This window comes from Centropristis striata, chromosome 13 (assembly GCF_030273125.1).
Source record: "Centropristis striata isolate RG_2023a ecotype Rhode Island chromosome 13, C.striata_1.0, whole genome shotgun sequence".
In the NCBI taxonomy this organism is placed as follows: Eukaryota; Metazoa; Chordata; class Actinopteri; order Perciformes; family Serranidae; genus Centropristis; species Centropristis striata.
Genome location: NC_081529.1, coordinates 8,217,457 through 8,237,365, shown reverse-complemented (window position 1 = coordinate 8,237,365; position 19,909 = coordinate 8,217,457). Strand labels below are relative to the sequence as shown.

Sequence of the window (19,909 nt, the reverse complement as noted above, 5' to 3'; positions counted from 1 at the left end):
GGTAAGCAAGAATAATTTTAACAGCTTTTTTTTGGTAAAGAAATCAAATTTTAAAGGATGTTTTCAGATTATCGTTATCGAAAAATTAAAAAAGATAATCAAGATTTTTTTGGGGGCCCATTTCGCCCACCCCTACACTCATGTACTGAGAGGTAAAATTACCGTTTTTGTCAAGGGAGTCTGGTGGCTTTGAAGAGAGCAGAAAAGCTCCAGTTCATCCCATGTGATCCATGTGAACAGGGTTGTCTAAGGACAAGGTAAGGCCGTGAAAAACCTAAATATGTCATACACTTAAACTGATAATGTAGGTGGACCTGTTTTTAAGGGCTTAAAAAATACATTTAGCTGCTGCCCCTATCCACAGCAGTATATTGCTTAACTTCTGTGCTGGTACTCCTGCCTGCTTCTCCTAACTGGAGGCGTTCAAATCGTCATCTACTGTACGTAACACACTGACTGTGGATAAGTACTTCATACAGGCCCACTTTAAATAATCCAAACTATCCCTTTAGGCAATAAAGAACACCATCACTCAGTTTAAAACATAAAGGACTTTGCCGTAACAGCCTCACTTGACCTGGTATGACTATGAGCTTTTGGTGGCAAATGTTATATAACGTCAGGAAACTTTGGATAAAAATTGCTTTGAACCTGCCATTGCTGAGGCATTTCACTGACTTTATGACTCTTCTCTACTTGTGTTACTGTTGATTGTAGAGAATATGTAATGGAAGCAAGGACCTTTAAGAGACTTTGTATCAGACTAGGGCCACCGAGGTAGAAAATGCATACATTCATGGTACTTATGACGCACTTTGGATAGGAATCAACCAACCGCTGCATGTAATTGAATTACTGTACTTACAAAGGGCTTAGCATTTGAGCTCAAGGCAGGCAAGGATCTTTCCACACTGGGATTTTGAGATCCTATTGTATTTCCTAATTCTGATTCAGTTTCTTATAGCACCCATTTACTCAATAGGTGGACTTTGGTCCCAATCCAGACCAAAAGACAATATAATCCAAACTAGAGGTCTGAATCAGCAGAGGCCCCATGATACGATTTTATCCCGATACTTAAGTCAAGGTACGATATTTTTGTGATTTTAAGCATTTTGCGATATGGTGAGTATTGAGATACAATATATTGCAATTTAACTGTTTAACTGTTTTAATTTTGTGTCCACAAATCAAGAAATGTTTTGTCAAATAAAAGAAAATTCTCCGTGTATTCATCTCACTTCAGTCTTTTTATTTCTCCACAATGAGAGTCAAACCCACAGACTGGCCAACAAAGTATTCAGTCAAACTGAACTGAACTGATATCAAACATGTATGGACGACAACGACTGCAGCATTTTATCAAACTTTCCTCAACTTTAAGCTTCACTGCTCTGAATTTTTTTTAATGAAACATAAAAATAGCCTTACTTTGCAGTGTTATTTTTGACAGCTTCCTGACACAATATCCTGACGCACTGGTGCCTATAGATTCCTTAGATCTTCTAGTTTCATCTCCAGTATATTTCTAAAAGTGAGCCCGCTACAGCCTCCAGAAAAAATAAAAATATAATTTTTAACAAGACAGCTGGCCATTGTGACATGCCAACACCAAACATTTTGAACCAAACTGTAAGAATAATAAGAACCACAAAACTGAACCATCAAAAACATCAAATCAAGCTACCAGTGGAATACTGGAGATGACTGAACGACAAGTCTGGGCACTCAACTTCACCAATAAACACAAATAACAGACATTAGTAAGAGTGCCTGGACATCACTCCATTTGTACCCAAGGACTTGGTTTCACAGTAAATGTAAAATATATTGCATTATGCAGTTCTAAAGTTTTTATACCAAATAGCCAAATTTTTCACGAGGCACTATTACACACAAAGTCAATGCAAATACACACGTAGACGTAAGATTTGATCCGTGACGCAATATTCACTTTCTTTGTGCATTTGTGCAACTTACATTTTTTTAAGCCTAAAGCAGTGAGAATCTCCAGCAAAACGTAACCTTGATCTATCCAAACTCCATTCAGAAAACAAACATTTTGTAGCTTTCTGAATGAACTGGAAGTTGTTTGCTTGTCATATTGTGGACAGACCAGACAAATTAGCATCAGGATGTAGTTATATCAGCGTCTTTTGGGTGCATTTATTGCAAATAAATCACAGCAAAATCTGATTTTTACAGCTTTAGCAGCACCAGGGACACACATCCAGATGCATTTCCTAGAGAAGGTGGTGAAGTTCACCGAAGTGTGCACACTTCTGGATGATGTTGTGAACCCAGACACGACGCCATTTGGTTTTCGGATGTATTTGAGACTTCTACAAAACTAGAAGAAGCAGTAGTGACTATTTCTGCCACGGTCAATGACAAAGTAATGGCAGCATGTTTGTCTGGCAAATTTTGCACAAATAAACACAAAGGATCACGCAATCATGACCTGCTTCATACAACTTTCCTGGGACTGTGACCTTTGAGTTATAGGACCTACCTGTGGGGAACTCTGCAGGCACTACAATAGTATCTCCAGCTACCAGCGAGGGCACTATCCATGTGTAGCCGTAGCCAGTGATCCCAACAGAGTGGGCCACCTCAAAGATGGTGTTGGCCTCTTCTTTTGTGCAGTAGAGAAGAATGACGGGGCTCTGGAGCTTCTTCAGCTGGTTTTGGATCTTTGAATCTCCGTCATCTACGGACATGTCAAGTAGTAAAACTTCCTCCAGTTCCCAACCCACAAAACTGTTCTCGATGGTGCTCCGGACCTGAGTGGGACAGAGGAAGAGGAGGCTGATCAGGAGAGAGAAGACAGCCATGCTGTTTTATTGAAATTTGACATATTTCTGCAGTAACTTCTGTGTTATGAGCAGTATGAGCATTTAGAGCATTTAGAAAGATTCATAGGTACAATGAAGGTCATACATTAAAGCATGATGTATTAAAATTCTGTATTTCTATAGTAAAATTCCCTGTACAGGGCTGCAATATTTCCATGATCGTGACATTTAGGTGATCAGAGAACCTAATCCATCTCTGTTCTCTGTCATCCTGCCTCTACATCACGATTATTTGCCCATGTTGTCTCAGCTGAGTGTGGTTACCTTGGTGACAAAGTCCTGGTAACCTGGGTAATACGTGGTGACGATGGAGAAGATGTACCAGTCGTATTCCTCCATGATGTTTAACATGACCGAAGCCTGCTGCTCGATGGAGGGGCCGAATTGAAAGAACATGGAGTCGTCATCCTGTAAAATGACACGACACACACACAGAGGAACAAAGAGGCAGAGTGTAAGTGGTTACGTAACAATATTGGCCTGAACTTTAATTTAGTTGGCTTTACACACAGAGGAGAACAGATACTACTTAAAGGACAGCGGTGGTTTTGTAACATTATTGGTGGGAACATTAATTTAGCCGCCTTTATTCTCTCGCTCACGGAGGAGAAAGGCGAGAGGACACCAGTGGGCTTGTAATGATACCGGTCATGATTTTCATTAGTTGCCTTTATGACTCCTTTAATGAGTTTGTACACGGGGGTGGCTGGAGCAAATTCTGGGGACTCAAACCTGCTGTCCTTAATCTCATTGATCATTTTCATCAATTTGCTTTATTACAGCCGTGTTGGAACAATGCAATTTCAGTGTAACCTGCAAGGTGCTGCATATTAAGACAATGAGAGTACTAGAAATGGCACGCTCTGGGTGCTGTGTACTGTACATAAAACATTCACTAACTAAGTTATTTTCCTTTGAGAGAGAGGCTTAATCTAAATATACAGATAGAGAATGTACAGCAATCCAAACAGCAGTCGAGCCAGAGACAGACACTCCAATAAACATCGCTCACACAGACTGATATCCAAGCCTCTCCACTAGTGTTGAAATGGAATATTGAGCTGGACAGAAGAAGAGGAGGAGGTGAGAAATGCTAGTCTAGACGAGACTGCAGTTCTGCGACATGAGCTCGTTATTGTGCATGGCTGAGTCGGCCTGTTCGCCCATATACTGTATGCACAGTGGTGCATTTATGTTCTTGGATATCTGTGCTTCTTATGTGGCAAATCACATGAATTAGAGCGATTTTGTTGCGTGTTTCGATCGTGGACTGCATGTGAGTAAAAATCAGTTGTAGTTGACAGCCTGTACATGCAGGCAGGCAGGGTGTTGAAATCTCTCTGGCTCCTTAGGACTCTATCTGTGCTTCACTCAACATCAAAGGCTAACCTGCCCCTCCCAGGGGATGCACATGGGTTGATCCGTTACCTTGTTTCTGCATTAATGAGATCAGGGTTATACCATTGAGGTGGCATATCGAGAGCTACAATGCGAAACACTTGTCGAACGCTCTTGCAAATAATGTGCTGCATCTGTGAAAACATGTCATTATCATAGGGCTGGGTGATATGGACCGGAAATAATATTGCAATATATTTAGGATTTATCTCGCAATATATGTCCGCAAAAGCATTTCACGAATGCATGATTTAACCCTTTGATTCACTCAATTACACCAGTATGATTCGAGTAGCTTCTGAACCATATGTCTGCATTAAAACATTCTTTTTTATACTCATTAGAGGATTTTATTGAAGAACTTGCATGCAAAAAGGGGGAACTCAAAAACAAGTTTAAATAAACAACTGTATTCATTCAAAGCAGGCAATTGTACACATAGGCTTTAAACAGCTTAAATGAAAACAAATAATGGCATGATGTACACACTCTAGACTGCAGCGTAGTTCTAGTTACTGTTCTAGCTACTAGAGAGTCCACTGCAAGGCACAATGTCTCGCTGGATCCTGCAAATTTGTTTTTATTTTAAGTCTGTTCATTCAGAACAATCTTGCTAATACAACCCAGATTCCAAAAAAGTTGGGACATTGTTTGAAAGATATATAACAGAATGTGATCATTTGATAATCTTTTGTGACGTATATTCAATTGAATGCTGTACAAAGACAGTATTTTTTATGGTCAAACTCAGACTTTTTTATCAGACTGTTTTATAAATGTCCAACAGGACCTTTTGGACATCGAATCTTGCAATCCTGTGGACTTTAACAGCATTCTCAGATCACCAAGACAGTGGCCACTCCTCATCCACTGACGGGGAACAAGAAGACGGGTAATTGCTTGGCTAAAGCTAACTCCATAAAGGCTATTACTAGGGATGGGAATAATTGATCGATGATCAATTAATGCTCGTTTAGAATCAGGTCAATCACGTGGAATTTTTAATCGATCTGTGTATTTTTTATTTAATCTATGACTGTGTATCAGTATCACTGAACTGAAACACAGCCGATTGTTCAGTTCTGCAGCCGTACGTCAATAAGCCAATGAGCTGAGAATTAAGCTGGACAAAGCTTCAGTTTGCAAACGGAAAGTTGCAATAACAATTATAAAACACACAGAAATACAATCAAACTATCAGACCTTGCTAGCATGAATTATTAGGTTCAAAATGTATTTAAACGCAAACCATGCTTAAATATGCTAGATTACTGTGAAAACTAACCTCATGCCTCTTCAGGGGCTAAAATATAAAACATTGAACTCCTTGACATTATCTTTGCAGTATCACCTCACTTGAGTTAGTTTTATGATTGACAAGAAGTCTCTTTTAACTTTTTTTTAAAAGCGTCCGTTATCAAAACAGGCTTTTGCATAGTACTGTATATATACAAAATAATATATTTTGCCCATGTATGTATAAAAACATAGCGGTCAATCGATTAATTGAACGTTAACATTACAGATGCTTGAGTTGGCAGGTTTCTTCCAAACACCCATCCCTATTACTATCATGTATCACCAATGTACTGGTGAAGGAAATGGATTAACAGATGCTTCGTCATTGAGCTAAGGAGACGCTACATCCTCTAGATAGATCAGCTGATGAATGCAGTAACAACAGACTGGGGGAATGGTGCATTACAATCACCAGTAGCCACATATAAACTCGCCCTAGCATCTTTCTCTGCATCGTGCTTTCATCCTAACACAAAAACAAAAGGCTCATAGGTCACACACACTCTAGCATACACTGAGTATATTGGATGTGTCGCCCACCCCTACATTATCATCACTGGAGTTCAGTGCAGAGGGTTTCAAAATAGTGATGCACACATCGATTTTTTCTGCCAACTTGAATCCATTTGCTCCTCAACTTTCTATCTCTTCTCTGCCTCCTTTTTCTCTCACACTTCATCCATCTCTATCCATCTCCTCTCTCACTCTGCCGTCCCATTTATACCAGTGGAATTACTGCCAGGGCACAGTTATAATTGAATTTCCAGATTCGCGCACTCCCGCTCCCCCCTTTATCCTCTGTACAGCCCTCCCGCCACCCTGTTTCTCCCCCATTTCCTCTGGCTTCCTCTCTATCTCCCTCTTCTTAAGAGCAGTATTAATGTACTGTCCAACGCACTCGTTCAGAGTGCCAGAGGTCTGCAGAATTTTCATTAGCCTTTGAGAAAAATACATGCTAAAAGAAGAGCAAGACAGAAGCAGGGGGAGACGGAGGGTGAAAGATATGGTAGTAAAAAAAAACTGGAAAAAAATCACTCGTGGGAGTGCGCTGAATGATAAGGAACCTTGGGTAAAATGAAGTGCTGCAAAACACCTCTCTTCATTTACAGCAACAATAATTAGGGTCTGGCCGCATTATCACCTCTGTTGGCACAAAGTGATCGATTAGTGAGTATTAAAATTCCCAGAGGGGGTGGCGAGGCCAGCGAGTCAGTCAGCCAGACGCAGGAAGCCAGCCAGAGAGCCTTTGAATACGCTTCTGAGGCCGGTCACTGTCTTCTCTGTGGATCCGAGGCTGACGTCAGCGCTGGCTACTGTACACAGACAACAATACACTACAACCACACAATACAGCGGGATGAATGGCCGGTGGAGACAGGGGAGAGAGAGAGAGAGAGATGGAGAGATACGGCGAGAGATAAAAGCGTAGAAGAGGGAGCAGATAAGAGAAAAAGAGAAAAAAGGGGAAAGAAAAGAATTAAGCAAGCGAGAATCTAAAAAAAAAGAAAAGATAGAGATGTACAAAAAGCAGCGAGGATGTAGCTGAGATTTGAAGCCTCCAGAGGGACACAGGCAGAGGACAATGTGGTGACAATAGGATGAATGGAGAGGAAGAGGGGCAGGCTGGCAGACGGCTGTGATCCTGTGTGGAGCGAGTGAGCGGTGAAGGGGCAGGAAGCCAGGAGCCGGTGAAGGAGCAGGGAAATCGAGGTGTGTGTGTGTGTATGTGTCAGGCAGTCAGCCAGCCATTTAGGCAGGAGGAGGCTAAGCCTGAGTTGTTCAACCACAGAGGACTGCTGCTGTCAGAGAGAGGAAGAAGAGAGATGGGACACATGTGTGCCCTCCCTCTACGGGAAGCGCACATTTGTGTGTGTGTGGGGGGGGGGTGGATAGAGACATATCTGTGTGTGTGAGTGTGTGTGTGTGCGTGTGTGTGTCAGTTATATGTCTGTATCAGTGCATAAGTGTGTGTTTGTGGCTCTAATTTTGCCCGTGTGCACCTGCATGTCTGTATTTGTGTAAGTGTGGCCTCAGTGGGGTTCTTTGTTACATATGTGTGTGTTTCTGTGTCTGTGTGTGTGTGTGTGTGTGTGTGTGTGTGTGTGTGTGTGTGTTCCGTGGTTGACGGGCCTTGGTCTGCCAGAGTTGCCTGCTCTGCCCCAGAGCCTCCAAATGAGTGCACTCACACACTCCTGGAGCAGTTATTTGACTTGGAGGGGAGAGAGAGTCAATAACTCAGGTATTTCAATTACACACACAGGGGCACATCAGTGACTGCAAAAGAAATAGACCCACTTCCAATCTTGCTTTGGAATATGCACACACACACACACACACACACACACACACACACACAAATTTGAATGGCTTTTACACACAGACACTAACATCCGCGCACAAATTGGTATACACACTCGCACAGCTGCATTTGAAAGCTACCCTCAAATACAAGGGTGCACTCACACAATACAAAACACAAAATGACAAATCACGACTGCAATCACAGACTAATGCTAGGGTGTCGCTTTGGACACACGCAAAGCACTCACACACACTTCACACACATACACAACACGACTCACGCTGCTTAACTGCTAAGTGTGTTGTACAGTGATCACATAAAGTGAATATAAAGACGCTCTCACAGGTAAAATGCATGCTGAGTTCCAATGTAACCACAGTAAAGACTATACTAATAAGCTGTAGAATAACACCAGAGTGCTCATTTTTTTCAGGTTCATGTTTTGTAGGTTGTATTTGAGCATTCTGATATGAATATGTATTACAGGGTTAGTTTTATATACTTAAGTTGACTTTCAATAGATGCATAAATACAAGAGGCCAGTAACGTCAGATGAAAATGTAATTCTTTTTGGTTAGGAAGGGTCTTGGGTCTGTGTGTCAATATGTCTCTAAGCATACATATCTTGAGAAAACACTATTATAACATTATGTTAAATGTTAAAACAAAAAAGAAGAACCTGATTCATAGATAATAAGTTGATTAGAAAATGATTATCTTATCACCCAGTCGGCTACAGAGAATTTTTTTATTGTTGGTACGGGAGATGACTTTTACTTACTTAAATTAGTCTCTGAAGCATATGAACTACTTTTAGGGGGAAATATCTTCTTGCCTTTACAATTTTTATTATTATTAATTATTTGGAGGGCACTTGTCATGTTTTATTATAAGATAGTGACAGAGAGAATGGAAGGGAAGACATGCAGCAAAGAAACCTCTGGCTGGATTTTAAACCTGGGTTGGCTGCGATGAGGACTCAGCCTTAGTGGTATGCACTCTACCAGTGAGCCATTGGAGTGCCCCCTTTAAAAAATGTTTAGGACATTATTATTATAAAGCTGCTCTTTCGATCCCTTGGCTGCTTTGTAATTGACAATTGTTAATTGAACCCAGCAGCTCTAACCTCTGAGGACAACTGCCAATATTCGAGGGGGTCCCGGTGTAGCCTGTCAATATCCAGAGACCTGAAATCAGGATTAGGATTTCCTGCTTTGCATTTTCAGCTACAGCTTTATTACTTCTTGTAGTACATACTTTTTGTAGGCCTGTGTATTGGCAAGAATCCAGCAATACAATACATATCATGATTAGAGGTGTGAATCAGCAGAGGTCTCATGATATGATTTTATCCCAATACTTGAGTCACAATACAGTATGATTGTGATTTTAAGCATTTTGCGATATGGTGAGTATTGCGATACAATATATTGCGATTTAACTGTTTAACTGCATTTTGTGTCCACAAAATTAAATTCAATCAAGAATTTTTTGTCAAATAAGAGAAAATTCTCAGTCTATTCATCTCACTTCAGTCTTTTTATTTCTCCACAATGAGTCAAACCCACAGACTGACCAACAAAGTATTCAGTCAAACTGAACTCAACTGATATCAAACATGCATGGACGACAACAACTGCAGCATTTTATCAAACTTTCAAAAACTTTAAGCTTCACTGATCTGAATTTTTTTTAATGAAACATAAAAAAAGCCTGACTTTGTAATTTTGACAACTTCCCGACACGATATCCTGATGCATGGTGCCTATAGATTCCTTCGATTTTCTAGTTTCATATGATACCAGTGTCTCCAGTATATTCCTAACATTGAGTCTACTACGGCCTCCGGAAAATGACGAAAATACTGACAAGCCCCGGAACGCTACATATCAATACTTAGCGGCCACGAATCGATATAATATTGCCACACAAAATATCGCGATACTATGCTGTATCGATATTTCCCCCGACCTCTAATTATGATACAGTGGTAATAATTCAATATACTGAGATATATTGCGATACTGTGAGCAAGGCAATATATTGCTTTTTTTTTCAAATCTTATTTTTTTTTAAACTGTCATACAACACACCACCATAATGAATAAAGAAAATAGCTTCTTTATGTCGTCAGAACTATGGGATCTGCATTTCACACATCCACCATCAAAGCACTACTTCCTGTGCAATCAGTCTGCTTGTGGTTTTGAGAACTGATTCAGTATCAGTAAGCCTGTCAATATTTTTCTTAGACCCTTAATGTCTGCATAGGAAAAGAGGAAATAAGGTAGTGGGTAAAAAAGCTAATACAAACATATTGAAAAAAATGAATAAAAAGCTAAAACGTCTTCAGACAATAGTTTGTGTGTTCCAATGTTGCATTTTGTTATTCCACCACTTTTGCTCCACACGGACAGTTTACCTGCATGCAACCAAATCCTGCTCACACATATAACAATAAAACTCAGACTCCAAACGGAAAAATCAGAAATCAAAATCTTGCCTGGTTGCCTGCAGATTCTGCATTCATGCAAATATCCATTTATAGGGAATAGTTACCTAAAAACCCATCATGTTGCTGCTGGTGTTGGTGATGATGTTGTCTCTCTATTAGCTTTTGTTTGTGTCAAATACCTTTTGGATCAGCTCTCACTATGTGGATGTGGATGACTTTGGTTCTCTGTTTGAAATATAGGGAACACAAATCTCTGAAGACTTCTAATAAACACTTATTTCTTTAATTTGACTACTCTTTTATTTATTAAGTGGGATAATACAAAATAAAGAGGCAAATCCTCAACTTGTGTGCCTTGTGTTATTTTAAGATAACTGCTGGGATCAGAGTGGATTACACCTCACATGCTGTGTGATTACCTATGCTGAAATAACACACAAGAGCTAATATGGGAGAATCCTAATTAGCCTAATAAAAAGTATGAGGCTGTCATTCCCCTCATAAACAATATTGATCTTGAGGCATTTTTCAATAAATACCATTACATGTATTTCTTCTCTGTGAAGACGTAGCAGTGAGGCGAAGACAGACAGAAGCAGTGTGAGAGGAAGAGAGACAAAGAGTGAGATAGAAAGGTAGAGCAAGCTAGAGAGAGATGATGGTGTCTGTTGCTGGGAGGTTTTTGGCAATGCATATTTCTATCCTGCCTATAAAGGCTCCTTTGAACTTGAGCGGGGGGGGGGGTTGCTATTGACTGCTGCTGCACTGCCTGATGGAAAGAGAAGCTAGCCAGAGAGAGAGAGAGAGAGAGAGAGAGAGAGAGAGAGAGAGGATGGAGGGATGAAAAAGAGAGCTGGAGTGGGAGGTGAGGCAAGAGGAAAAGGGAGGGGGGAGGAACAGCTGGCCTTCACTTGAATATAGTGAATTTAAAAGACAGTGGGCAGGAGATATAAACTCAGCACAGCCACAGGCATTCACACACACACACACACACACACACACACACACACAATCTTACTTACACACACACATACACAATCTTACTTACGCACACACACGCACACACACAATCTTACTCACACACACACACACACACACACACACACACACACAATCTTACTTACACACACACATACACAATCTTTATTACACACACTCACACACACACACACACACACACACACAATCTTACACACACACACACACACACACAATCTAACACACGCACACAATCTTACTTACACACGCACACACACACACACACACACAATCTTACTTACACACGCACACACACACACACACAATCTTACTTACACACACACTGTCCTCAAGCGCGTTCATTCCAGATAAAGCCTGTGAGCCGCCATCACCACGTGCGGCAAAATTACGTATTGATGACAAGCCCTCCTCTCTGTTCCCCCGTCATTCCTCTCTGTCCCTCTCTCTCTCTCTCTCTCTCTCTCTCTTCTCACACACACATGCACACTTATCATCTCTACCTCAATTAAACCTCCCCTCACTCCCCCGTATCTCTTTTTCCCTCTACTTCGCTCTTCTCGTGCCTCATCATCACATTCCTTATCATGGAAGCCTACTTATCTTTAATCAAACACATACAAGCTTAATTAGCTTGCACATTTGTCAGACCATCATCTAATTAACAGTGACCTTATTTTAAGTACTTTTTGAACCTTAATTAAAAAAAAGCACAGGTCTTCATTAGAATATTTGACAATTTTTTTGCCTCGACATGATTTTGATTGCAATGTGGCTACTCTGTCACAGCCGCCGCTCCCTTCCAGGGCTTTAAAAAGATGAAGGAAAAGTAAAAGGAACTGGAAGGGGACAAATTAAACTTGAAGGGGTTGTTTTTTGTTTCTTGTCTTGACACAGTCAGACAGTGTCTGAATGGAAGTTAATACCACTTAACACTCACACACACAAGCACAGACACGCGAATGCACAGATCGTCTCTCTCTGGCCCATTTCTGCTCTAAGTTTAGCAGACGACCCACCGAGGGGCCTCTGCAGTCACATGCTTTTCCTGCTGCTGCTCTTGTTTGTCCCCTGGTCCTTGTAGAACGGTAATAGTTCTTTTTCAGAGTGTGTGTCTGTGAGCGTGTCTCGTGGAGTTAGGCTAAGGAGACTAAATAGGCTGGCTGGAGGGAAGCGATGTAGTCTAGCTTTTATATATCTGTATGTTTGACTCGTGAAATGTATGGCTGTTGCTGAGTGATAAATAATGAGGTGGAAAGTGAGTAAGTGGCTACATTTTGTAGGACATTAATATAGATAAGCAGTGACATAGACTGGCTAAGTAGACACAAAACTCTGTGGATATGCTCGGCATTTAGAGGGACGCTGTCTTTTTTAGTCTTTTGAAGAACTAAAGAAACGAGGGCTAAAGTGTAAGAAATGGATTAGAAATGTGTGTTTATTTACCCCTGCAAGTGTTTTTTCAAGATTTTTATTAAGTGTTTGTCAGCACAGAGAGCAACAGGACGATGTGTGTGTAGAGAGAGAGAGATATGACATGCAGCAAAAGTCTATTAGTCGGGACTCCACCCATGGATGCTGCAGCACAACAAGATCTCCAACCTAAACGACAGAATAGATCGTTTTTGAATACCACCCATAACAATACATATGATCATAAGTCAAAAGTGGATCCTGGTACAGTGGATTTATACATACACGTATGGTTTGTGGTTATAAAAAAGGCTGCAGTTTCTGTGAATTCATGCTACAAAACCACTGGTCTAGGTTTACGGCAAAAAACCTTCTGGTAAGGCGTCATAAAAGACTAAAACTAACTAAAACTAGAGATAGTAAATGGAGTGCACTTATAAAGCTCTTTTATCCAAAGTGCTTTACACTACACACTACGCTACCCATTCGCACACACATTCATTCTGGTGAGGCTACCAGGGCACACTGGTGCCACCTGCCACCATTGGGAATTCATTCACACACAGATGAACGCAGCATTGGGAGCAATTTGGGGTTCAGTATCTTGCTCAAGGATACTTCGACATGTAGGCTGCCATGGTCGGGGATCGAACCACCGACCTTCCGTTCCGTAGGCGACCTCTCTACCAACTGAGCCACAGCCGCCCCGGTACCATTTTTCCCTCCCGATACCGGTTCCGATACTTGTGCTGTGGGTATCGGCTGAAACCGAGTACCGATCCGGTACCAGTATGTTATTAAAAAAATATCATACTACACCTGCATGACTGTGAAATAATTATTATTGTGGTTATTGTGGTCATTAAGCGACAAAATCCCACATTTTGACAACAGACGGGTTGGTCATCCAGGATAATACATTCCAGGATTTTGTCTGTTATCTTGTTTGCTTTAATGCTGTCTCTGGGGAATTTTTCTCATCGCTGGAAGGCAGCTTCCAGAGTTTACTGCTGCAGCTCATATTCTTTTTCCCTTTTGTTTTAGAAAATTTGTCGTGCTCTTTAGGGTGACGCGTCTTCAGGTGTTTAATTAAATTGCTTATGTTAAAATTAACAACACTTGAGTTTTTATCTTTGCAAACGTTACATGTCGCAGTCTTACTGGTGGAAGATTCCAGTGTGAAATATTGCCACTCGCTGACATGATAGTGCTACTTAGCTTAGCTCCAAGCCTCGCGTCAACCTGCTCTGACACACGTGTGTCTGCTGTGTCTGTGTTACGTAATCAATTCCTCCTCATCCCTCTAAAACAGCAGCTGCAGGTTGCAGCACAGCGCCACTGTTTTAAGAGCAGCGAAGAAGAACTGTGCCAGAGCTTAACGGAGCGAACCAGTAAATAGATTACTAATTTAATAAATTATGTGGTATCGGATCGGTGCCTGGCCTCCAGTACTCGCTGACACCGATGCCAGCATTGTCGGCAGTATCGGAGCAATTTCCGATACTGGTATCGGAATCGGAACTCTAGTTTAAACAGTAAATAAATGTCCATAAATGCCAGAAGTGAAGTAGTTACAACGGTGACCTGAGCCATGGAATTTAAGTAAACAACGGAAGTTATGAAAAAAGTTATTTACTTTTGTTTTCACACGGGACACGAACCCTGTGTTCCTGGGTGAAAGTCCCATCCCGAGTGTACCATCCACCATTTAAACTGCACATCACCGTCAATCACTCCTACTACATCAGCAAGATCGCAGCTGAAGACTATAACGTAAATATGAGTCGTATTTTGCTGCCTGTCCAAACGCTCTATATTGATGTTTTTGAGGGGAGAGCAGTCTGTGCAGTAATGTGGTCTGTGCCTGCTTCCTATAGAAGTAACCAAGCAATCTACCAGCTCTGAATATTGTATATATTTTGGGGGGGAAAAAGGTTACATCTAGGAAAAAAAAACTAAAAATGTCCACGATAGCATGTGTTAGGTGACTGGACAAATATATCGGCCACCAATGATTACTATATCCAACATGCACAGCATTCAAATGAAGTGTAGAGACAGACTCATATTCAGCGAGCTAACTCAGTAGCACAAATACATTGATTAGTCCTCATTCCGCGAGCCTTTCCATTAGTATAGTATGTTTTGAAAGTGTGAGACCAGTCTGATCTTAGATTCTTCATCATACTCGTAACACTAGTTCTACACTGGAATCTGTATTTCCATGTGCTCTATAGCCAACATAGATTTTCTTCAGATTTTTGCAGCTTTAGCCTAAAGCATGATATCACAGTATCAAGTGCGTATGTATGTTGATAGTTGAGGCAGTTACAGGGCTCTTATTTTAAAACGTGTCAGCAGGAAACATTTCAAAGTCAACTGGAGACAATGTCAACTAACTAATGCAGCTAATGTAAGTTAAATAGGCTCCAGCTGATGAAATCTGATGGGTGGGTGTTATTTCAGTTGACAAAACCAAACCAACTGTGGTCGACTAGAAATCAATGACCAGTCGTTTTCAAATCTGCCAGCGTTAACATTGTAAACTGCCATGTGAGAACGAGTGGCTGGGTTTAGGAAAGGATCAGTTACTTTTGCTACAAGTTTGAAGTCTTGAAAACACTGACGGGTTCAGTTGGACAATAGTTCAGAGGATAATGTGACTTGCTGCCCTCTACAAACTCTCAAACCTTGTTAACCCTTGAAAATACTTACTCTATGAGTAGACATCTAGTCAAATACCTGTTTGATATCCCGCCCACCAATTCACCCACAGACATACGTGAGTTTGGAGACCCAACCTGGGACCCAACAGGTTTGGGTTTCAAGTCAGATTTGGCCTACTTGTCACGCTGCGTCAGGCTATTTTTTTTTACAAATGCAAAAATGATGGATCTGTCGGTGTTGGGTTATTTCTCGTTCAGTGTCTGGGTTTGTTATTTATGTGATAATGCATAAACACAGGCAAGCTCTTATGGTCAGACTTGGTCACCACTCTCTCAGTTTATGTCCAGAGAGAAATATGCAGCCTGGGCCACACTCTAAACTACACCAGACCTCATTGACCAAAGCAAAGATTTTAGATATTTTTAGAGAGGAGCCCCACAGCGATAATGCAGGGCACTGTTGTACAGATTTAACCTTCATGACCCTAAAGTTTTCGACTACACGGCTCTCCGAAAAAGAGTTTTAAAGTGTTCCCCAGTAAAGAGGGAGGATAAGTCATGCGGTGGGGAGTGAAAGTGGGGACAGTGAAGACGCTGCGGTTCAGGAGGACCACAGAGTGTCCCAGGGCGGCTGTAAAGTGGTTTAGGGAGTCAGGGAGGTGAGCACGCTTCTCTAGTCAGACATCTTTCTTCCTGTCCCTTGCTCCGAGCAGAGGGGAGGAGGGGAAAGGTGATAGTAAGTTGAGCAGTGGGGAAGGGAGACAGAGGGAGGGAGGGGGGAGCGGGGGGAGTAAGGTCCAGATGAGGGATGTTATTAATCCATTTATTCCCCCTCCACTCTCTCCGTCTGTCCTCTGCTATCTCTTCCACTCCTGTCATATCTGCTGATTTCAATCTGCTGCTCTGGCTTGCCCTCAACTCTCCGCTCTCCATCTCTCCCCCTATTATCCTCCTCTCTCCCTCCTCCGCTTCCCTTCTTTCCTCCTTCCTCTTCTCCGTTCTTTGACAACCTGTAACTTTTTCTCTCGCTCTCATCTTATCCTCCCCTGCTAAGTCTCTCCTCCTTTCCTTCCTTCCTCCCTCCCTCCCTCTCTCCATCTATCATGCATCCCAGAGTGCACCTGTGCTGCGCTGTCAGTTGTAGGCCCAGAGCCATCATCATGCTGGGGCTGTTTCTCGCCACTTCACACTATGAAAACGGAATTCTCTCGCACAAACACATACATCTCACGTGAATCTGCTATCAGGGAGACTTCACCTCGACTCACCCCCCCAATTCTGATTCAGTTTATCTAGTTGGTGCACGCAACAAAGCGAGGACCAAGGTCAGCACTTACCCTTAAAACTGTCTTCAACCTATAGAAGCGAGAGATACATGAAACCACCTCGATCTTCAGAGGGAAGAGACACAGTGAGGAGGAGGAGGAGGAGGAGGAGAGAGCAAAGGGAAATAGAGTGAGAGTACGGTTGATATGTGCTTCTGTGTTCTTTTCCTGGCAACACGATAAAGGCTCGCTCTCAGTCACTGTCAGTGGCGAGACCACCCTCTCTATCTCCGCTCTCCTTCCCCCTCCTCGCCTCTCCAATCCCATCCCTCCCAAAGCAGAAGACTACCCTCTCTATCTCCCTCCTCTTTTATCTCTCCAACCGCTCTCTCCATTCCCATCCCCTGCATTTTTACATTTACATTTCAGGCATTTAGCTGGCGCTCTCATCCACAGTGACTTAACAACTGCAGTGTACGCCCCGAGTCCTCGCTCACCGCCACCTCGAGGAGCAGGGGTGCAGAGGTCAACGCCGCCGCGGCTCCATGACAGATGGAACAAATGTTCTGTGTAACTGGAATGATGAAAGAGAGAAATTACATGCCAAAGAGAAACCTGAGGAAGCTTCCTAGTCCCCTCTCATGTCTGATTCACACAGACCACCCCGTCTCTGCCTCCACCACCCCATCCCTCACTAGTACGGCTCCCCCACTGAGGGCTCCTTTCATTCACTGTGATGAAAATTAAAATTCAAATCTGCTTTATTGGCGTGACAGTAGCGGGGGGTTGTCTCCACAACAGAACATGTTAGAAGACGGGCTAAGACAATAAGCCAATCTGTATGGCGCTCTTCTCCTACCTCGCTCCTTCCAGTCTTCCCTCTCTGACTAACTAACCCGGTTTTTTGCTGCGTAAAGCCACGCACGAGCACTTAAAACCCTCCTCTCCTCCGCAGGCCGCCCTCCCTTCTTTTCACAGCCTCTTAAGACGCTAACGCAGAGAGACACTCCCTCAGTATGCCACCAACAGATCCTTTCTTAGTGTGCACTTGTGGTTACCTGTGTGTGTGTGTGTGTGTGTGTGTGTGTGTATGTGTGTGTGTGTGTGTGTGTGTGTGTGTTTGTCCTCATTAAAAGAAAGTGGAGCCAGTGAAGCTTTAAAAAAGACAAGAGAGCAGACAGCCAGAGTTGTATGTAGCAGAGATGTGAGAGGTTGTTTAGCTTTAGGGCAGATGGAGTCTAAACTTGCCGCTGGACTTGTGAATACTTCAGACTGTATCATTCATAATCCTGGGATTCATTCACTTCACCTCCGCATCTTTCCATCCATGTCTCTATTTTTGTTTTTCAAAGTAAAATGTATTTTATTGCTGTGACTGAAGTTAAATCAAACATTTTATGCTATTTTTATGGTCAGCAATAACCATTTAATGTATTTACATTCTGTTCACCTCTCTACAGTAGTTTCAGTGTTTGTGGAGGAGTCCGCCATTCTAGCACAGGACTTAAATTTGTCTGTGTTTGCTGGTCCCAACAGCCAGGTTGTGTTCACTCAGTCCACATTTAGTTCACATCTTTCTCCATTTGTGGTCGCTAACGCTATTGATTAATCTGCCGCTTGCTTTTGTCTGGTTTTTATTGTAGATATCTAATAGTTGATGTACTTTTATTTATTTATATTTTGTCAATCTAACCTGTCTTAACCTTACATGCACTCCTCCTGCTGATACTCGAGTAGATATACTGAGAGCAATATGTAATGTGCTGCTTTATAATGCATGTGTCCATGCCTTTATATGCAAGTCTGCATGTGGGAAATGTTTCTGTAGGCTACTCTCTTGTTTGTGACCATGTATTGAGTAACTTTATTGTTATTATTGTTATTATTAGGCGTGTTTCCATTAGGTACTTCTCCCTCTAGCGAGCCGCTATGGGTGTGGCTTGGTAGAGAGGATCCGCCCAAGATCCACCCAACTTCACCTGTTTGCAGCTCAGAAAGTACCTGCCTCGGGTAGGAACTTTCTGAGCCGCTACTAACTAGTCAACACTGATTGGTAAAGGGTAAATGGTAAATGGGGTGCACTTATATAGCGCTTTTATCCAAATCGCTTTACACTACACACTACGCTCATTCACCCATTCACACACACATTCATACTGGTGGCCGAGGCTACCAGGGCACACTGGTGCCACCTGCCACCATTAGAGATTCATTCACACACCGATGAACACAGCATCGGGAGCAATTTGGGGTTCAGTATCTTGCTCAAGGATACTTGGACATGTAGGCTGCCATGGTCAGGGATAGAACCACCAAGCTTCCGATCGGAAGACGACCACTCTACCGACTGAGCCACAGCCATGATTGAATACGGTTTAAGTGGGATATGACGTGAGTAGAACTCGACACAACCACAACATAACAGCGCCTTTTTAAAAGAAATAAGCAGAGCAGACTGAGACGAGAGAATCCAGAACTAGAAACCAAAGAAGAGAAGACGATGTTGATGTCTGGACTGTTTGGACTTGCCACGTCGCTCTGTTATCACGGTCAAAATTATTGCTGAATAATCATGTTAGCGTCACAGAACTACTTACGTCACATTCTAACTCCGTTAGCTAGCCGCTACAAAAGTACCTGTATGGGAACAGAGGCCCAGGGGAACTAACTCGTGGACGTGGCCAAAACACTCACACACTTTCCAAAAAAGTACTCTAAAGTGGAAAGACCCCTATTATTGCTGTTGGTTTTCCTTTAGTCAAGGCCATGCAGTGAGGTTGTTGGGGTAAGAGAAGTGCTTTAGAGACTGGGTTGGGGAACTGGTGAAAGAACTATTATGCAGTGTGGTCACATCTTGATGTGATACAGTCTGTCAGCATGTTTATGTGGTTTTCTTTAAGCGAAAAAAGTAATACTAAAAATAAAAAACATGATATACCTTCACTTTCTTCTTCACACATTTACCACTTTCGTCTCTTTGCTCTTTCTCTCTCTCCCACACACACACACACACTGTGACACACTTGTGGCCTGTCTCCCCTCTCCCTCTGCATGCTGCCGTGACAGGCGTCCTCTGTGGCTGCCAAAGCCTTTTAACCACAACAATATCTAAATGGCACACAATGGCCCATTAAAGTCATCAAGCCGTTAAACCAGCAACCAGCAACCTTCAGCCCGGCAATTAGGAATATTTCATTCACCCTCCCACCCCTACACACACACACACACTCTCTCTCACTCTGCGCCCATCCATTATTCTC

The 19,909-nt window shown here is 42.3% G+C and overlaps 1 protein-coding gene across 4 annotated transcripts in view; it reads right to left on the bottom strand.

Annotated features, from left to right (window-relative positions):
• The window catches only part of grin2ba (glutamate receptor, ionotropic, N-methyl D-aspartate 2B, genome duplicate a), a 184,192-nt gene that overhangs the window by 79,966 nt on the left and 84,317 nt on the right, over nucleotides 1–19,909 (bottom strand). For all 4 annotated transcript variants that reach the window (XM_059347242.1, XM_059347241.1, XM_059347243.1 and 1 more), the window contains 2 exons: nucleotides 3,120–3,263; nucleotides 2,513–2,783 (listed from right to left, as the gene is read on the bottom strand). In XM_059347242.1, the coding sequence (XP_059203225.1) occupies nucleotides 2,513–2,783; nucleotides 3,120–3,263 (415 nt within the window). The remainder of the gene's footprint in view (nucleotides 1–2,512; nucleotides 2,784–3,119; nucleotides 3,264–19,909) is intronic.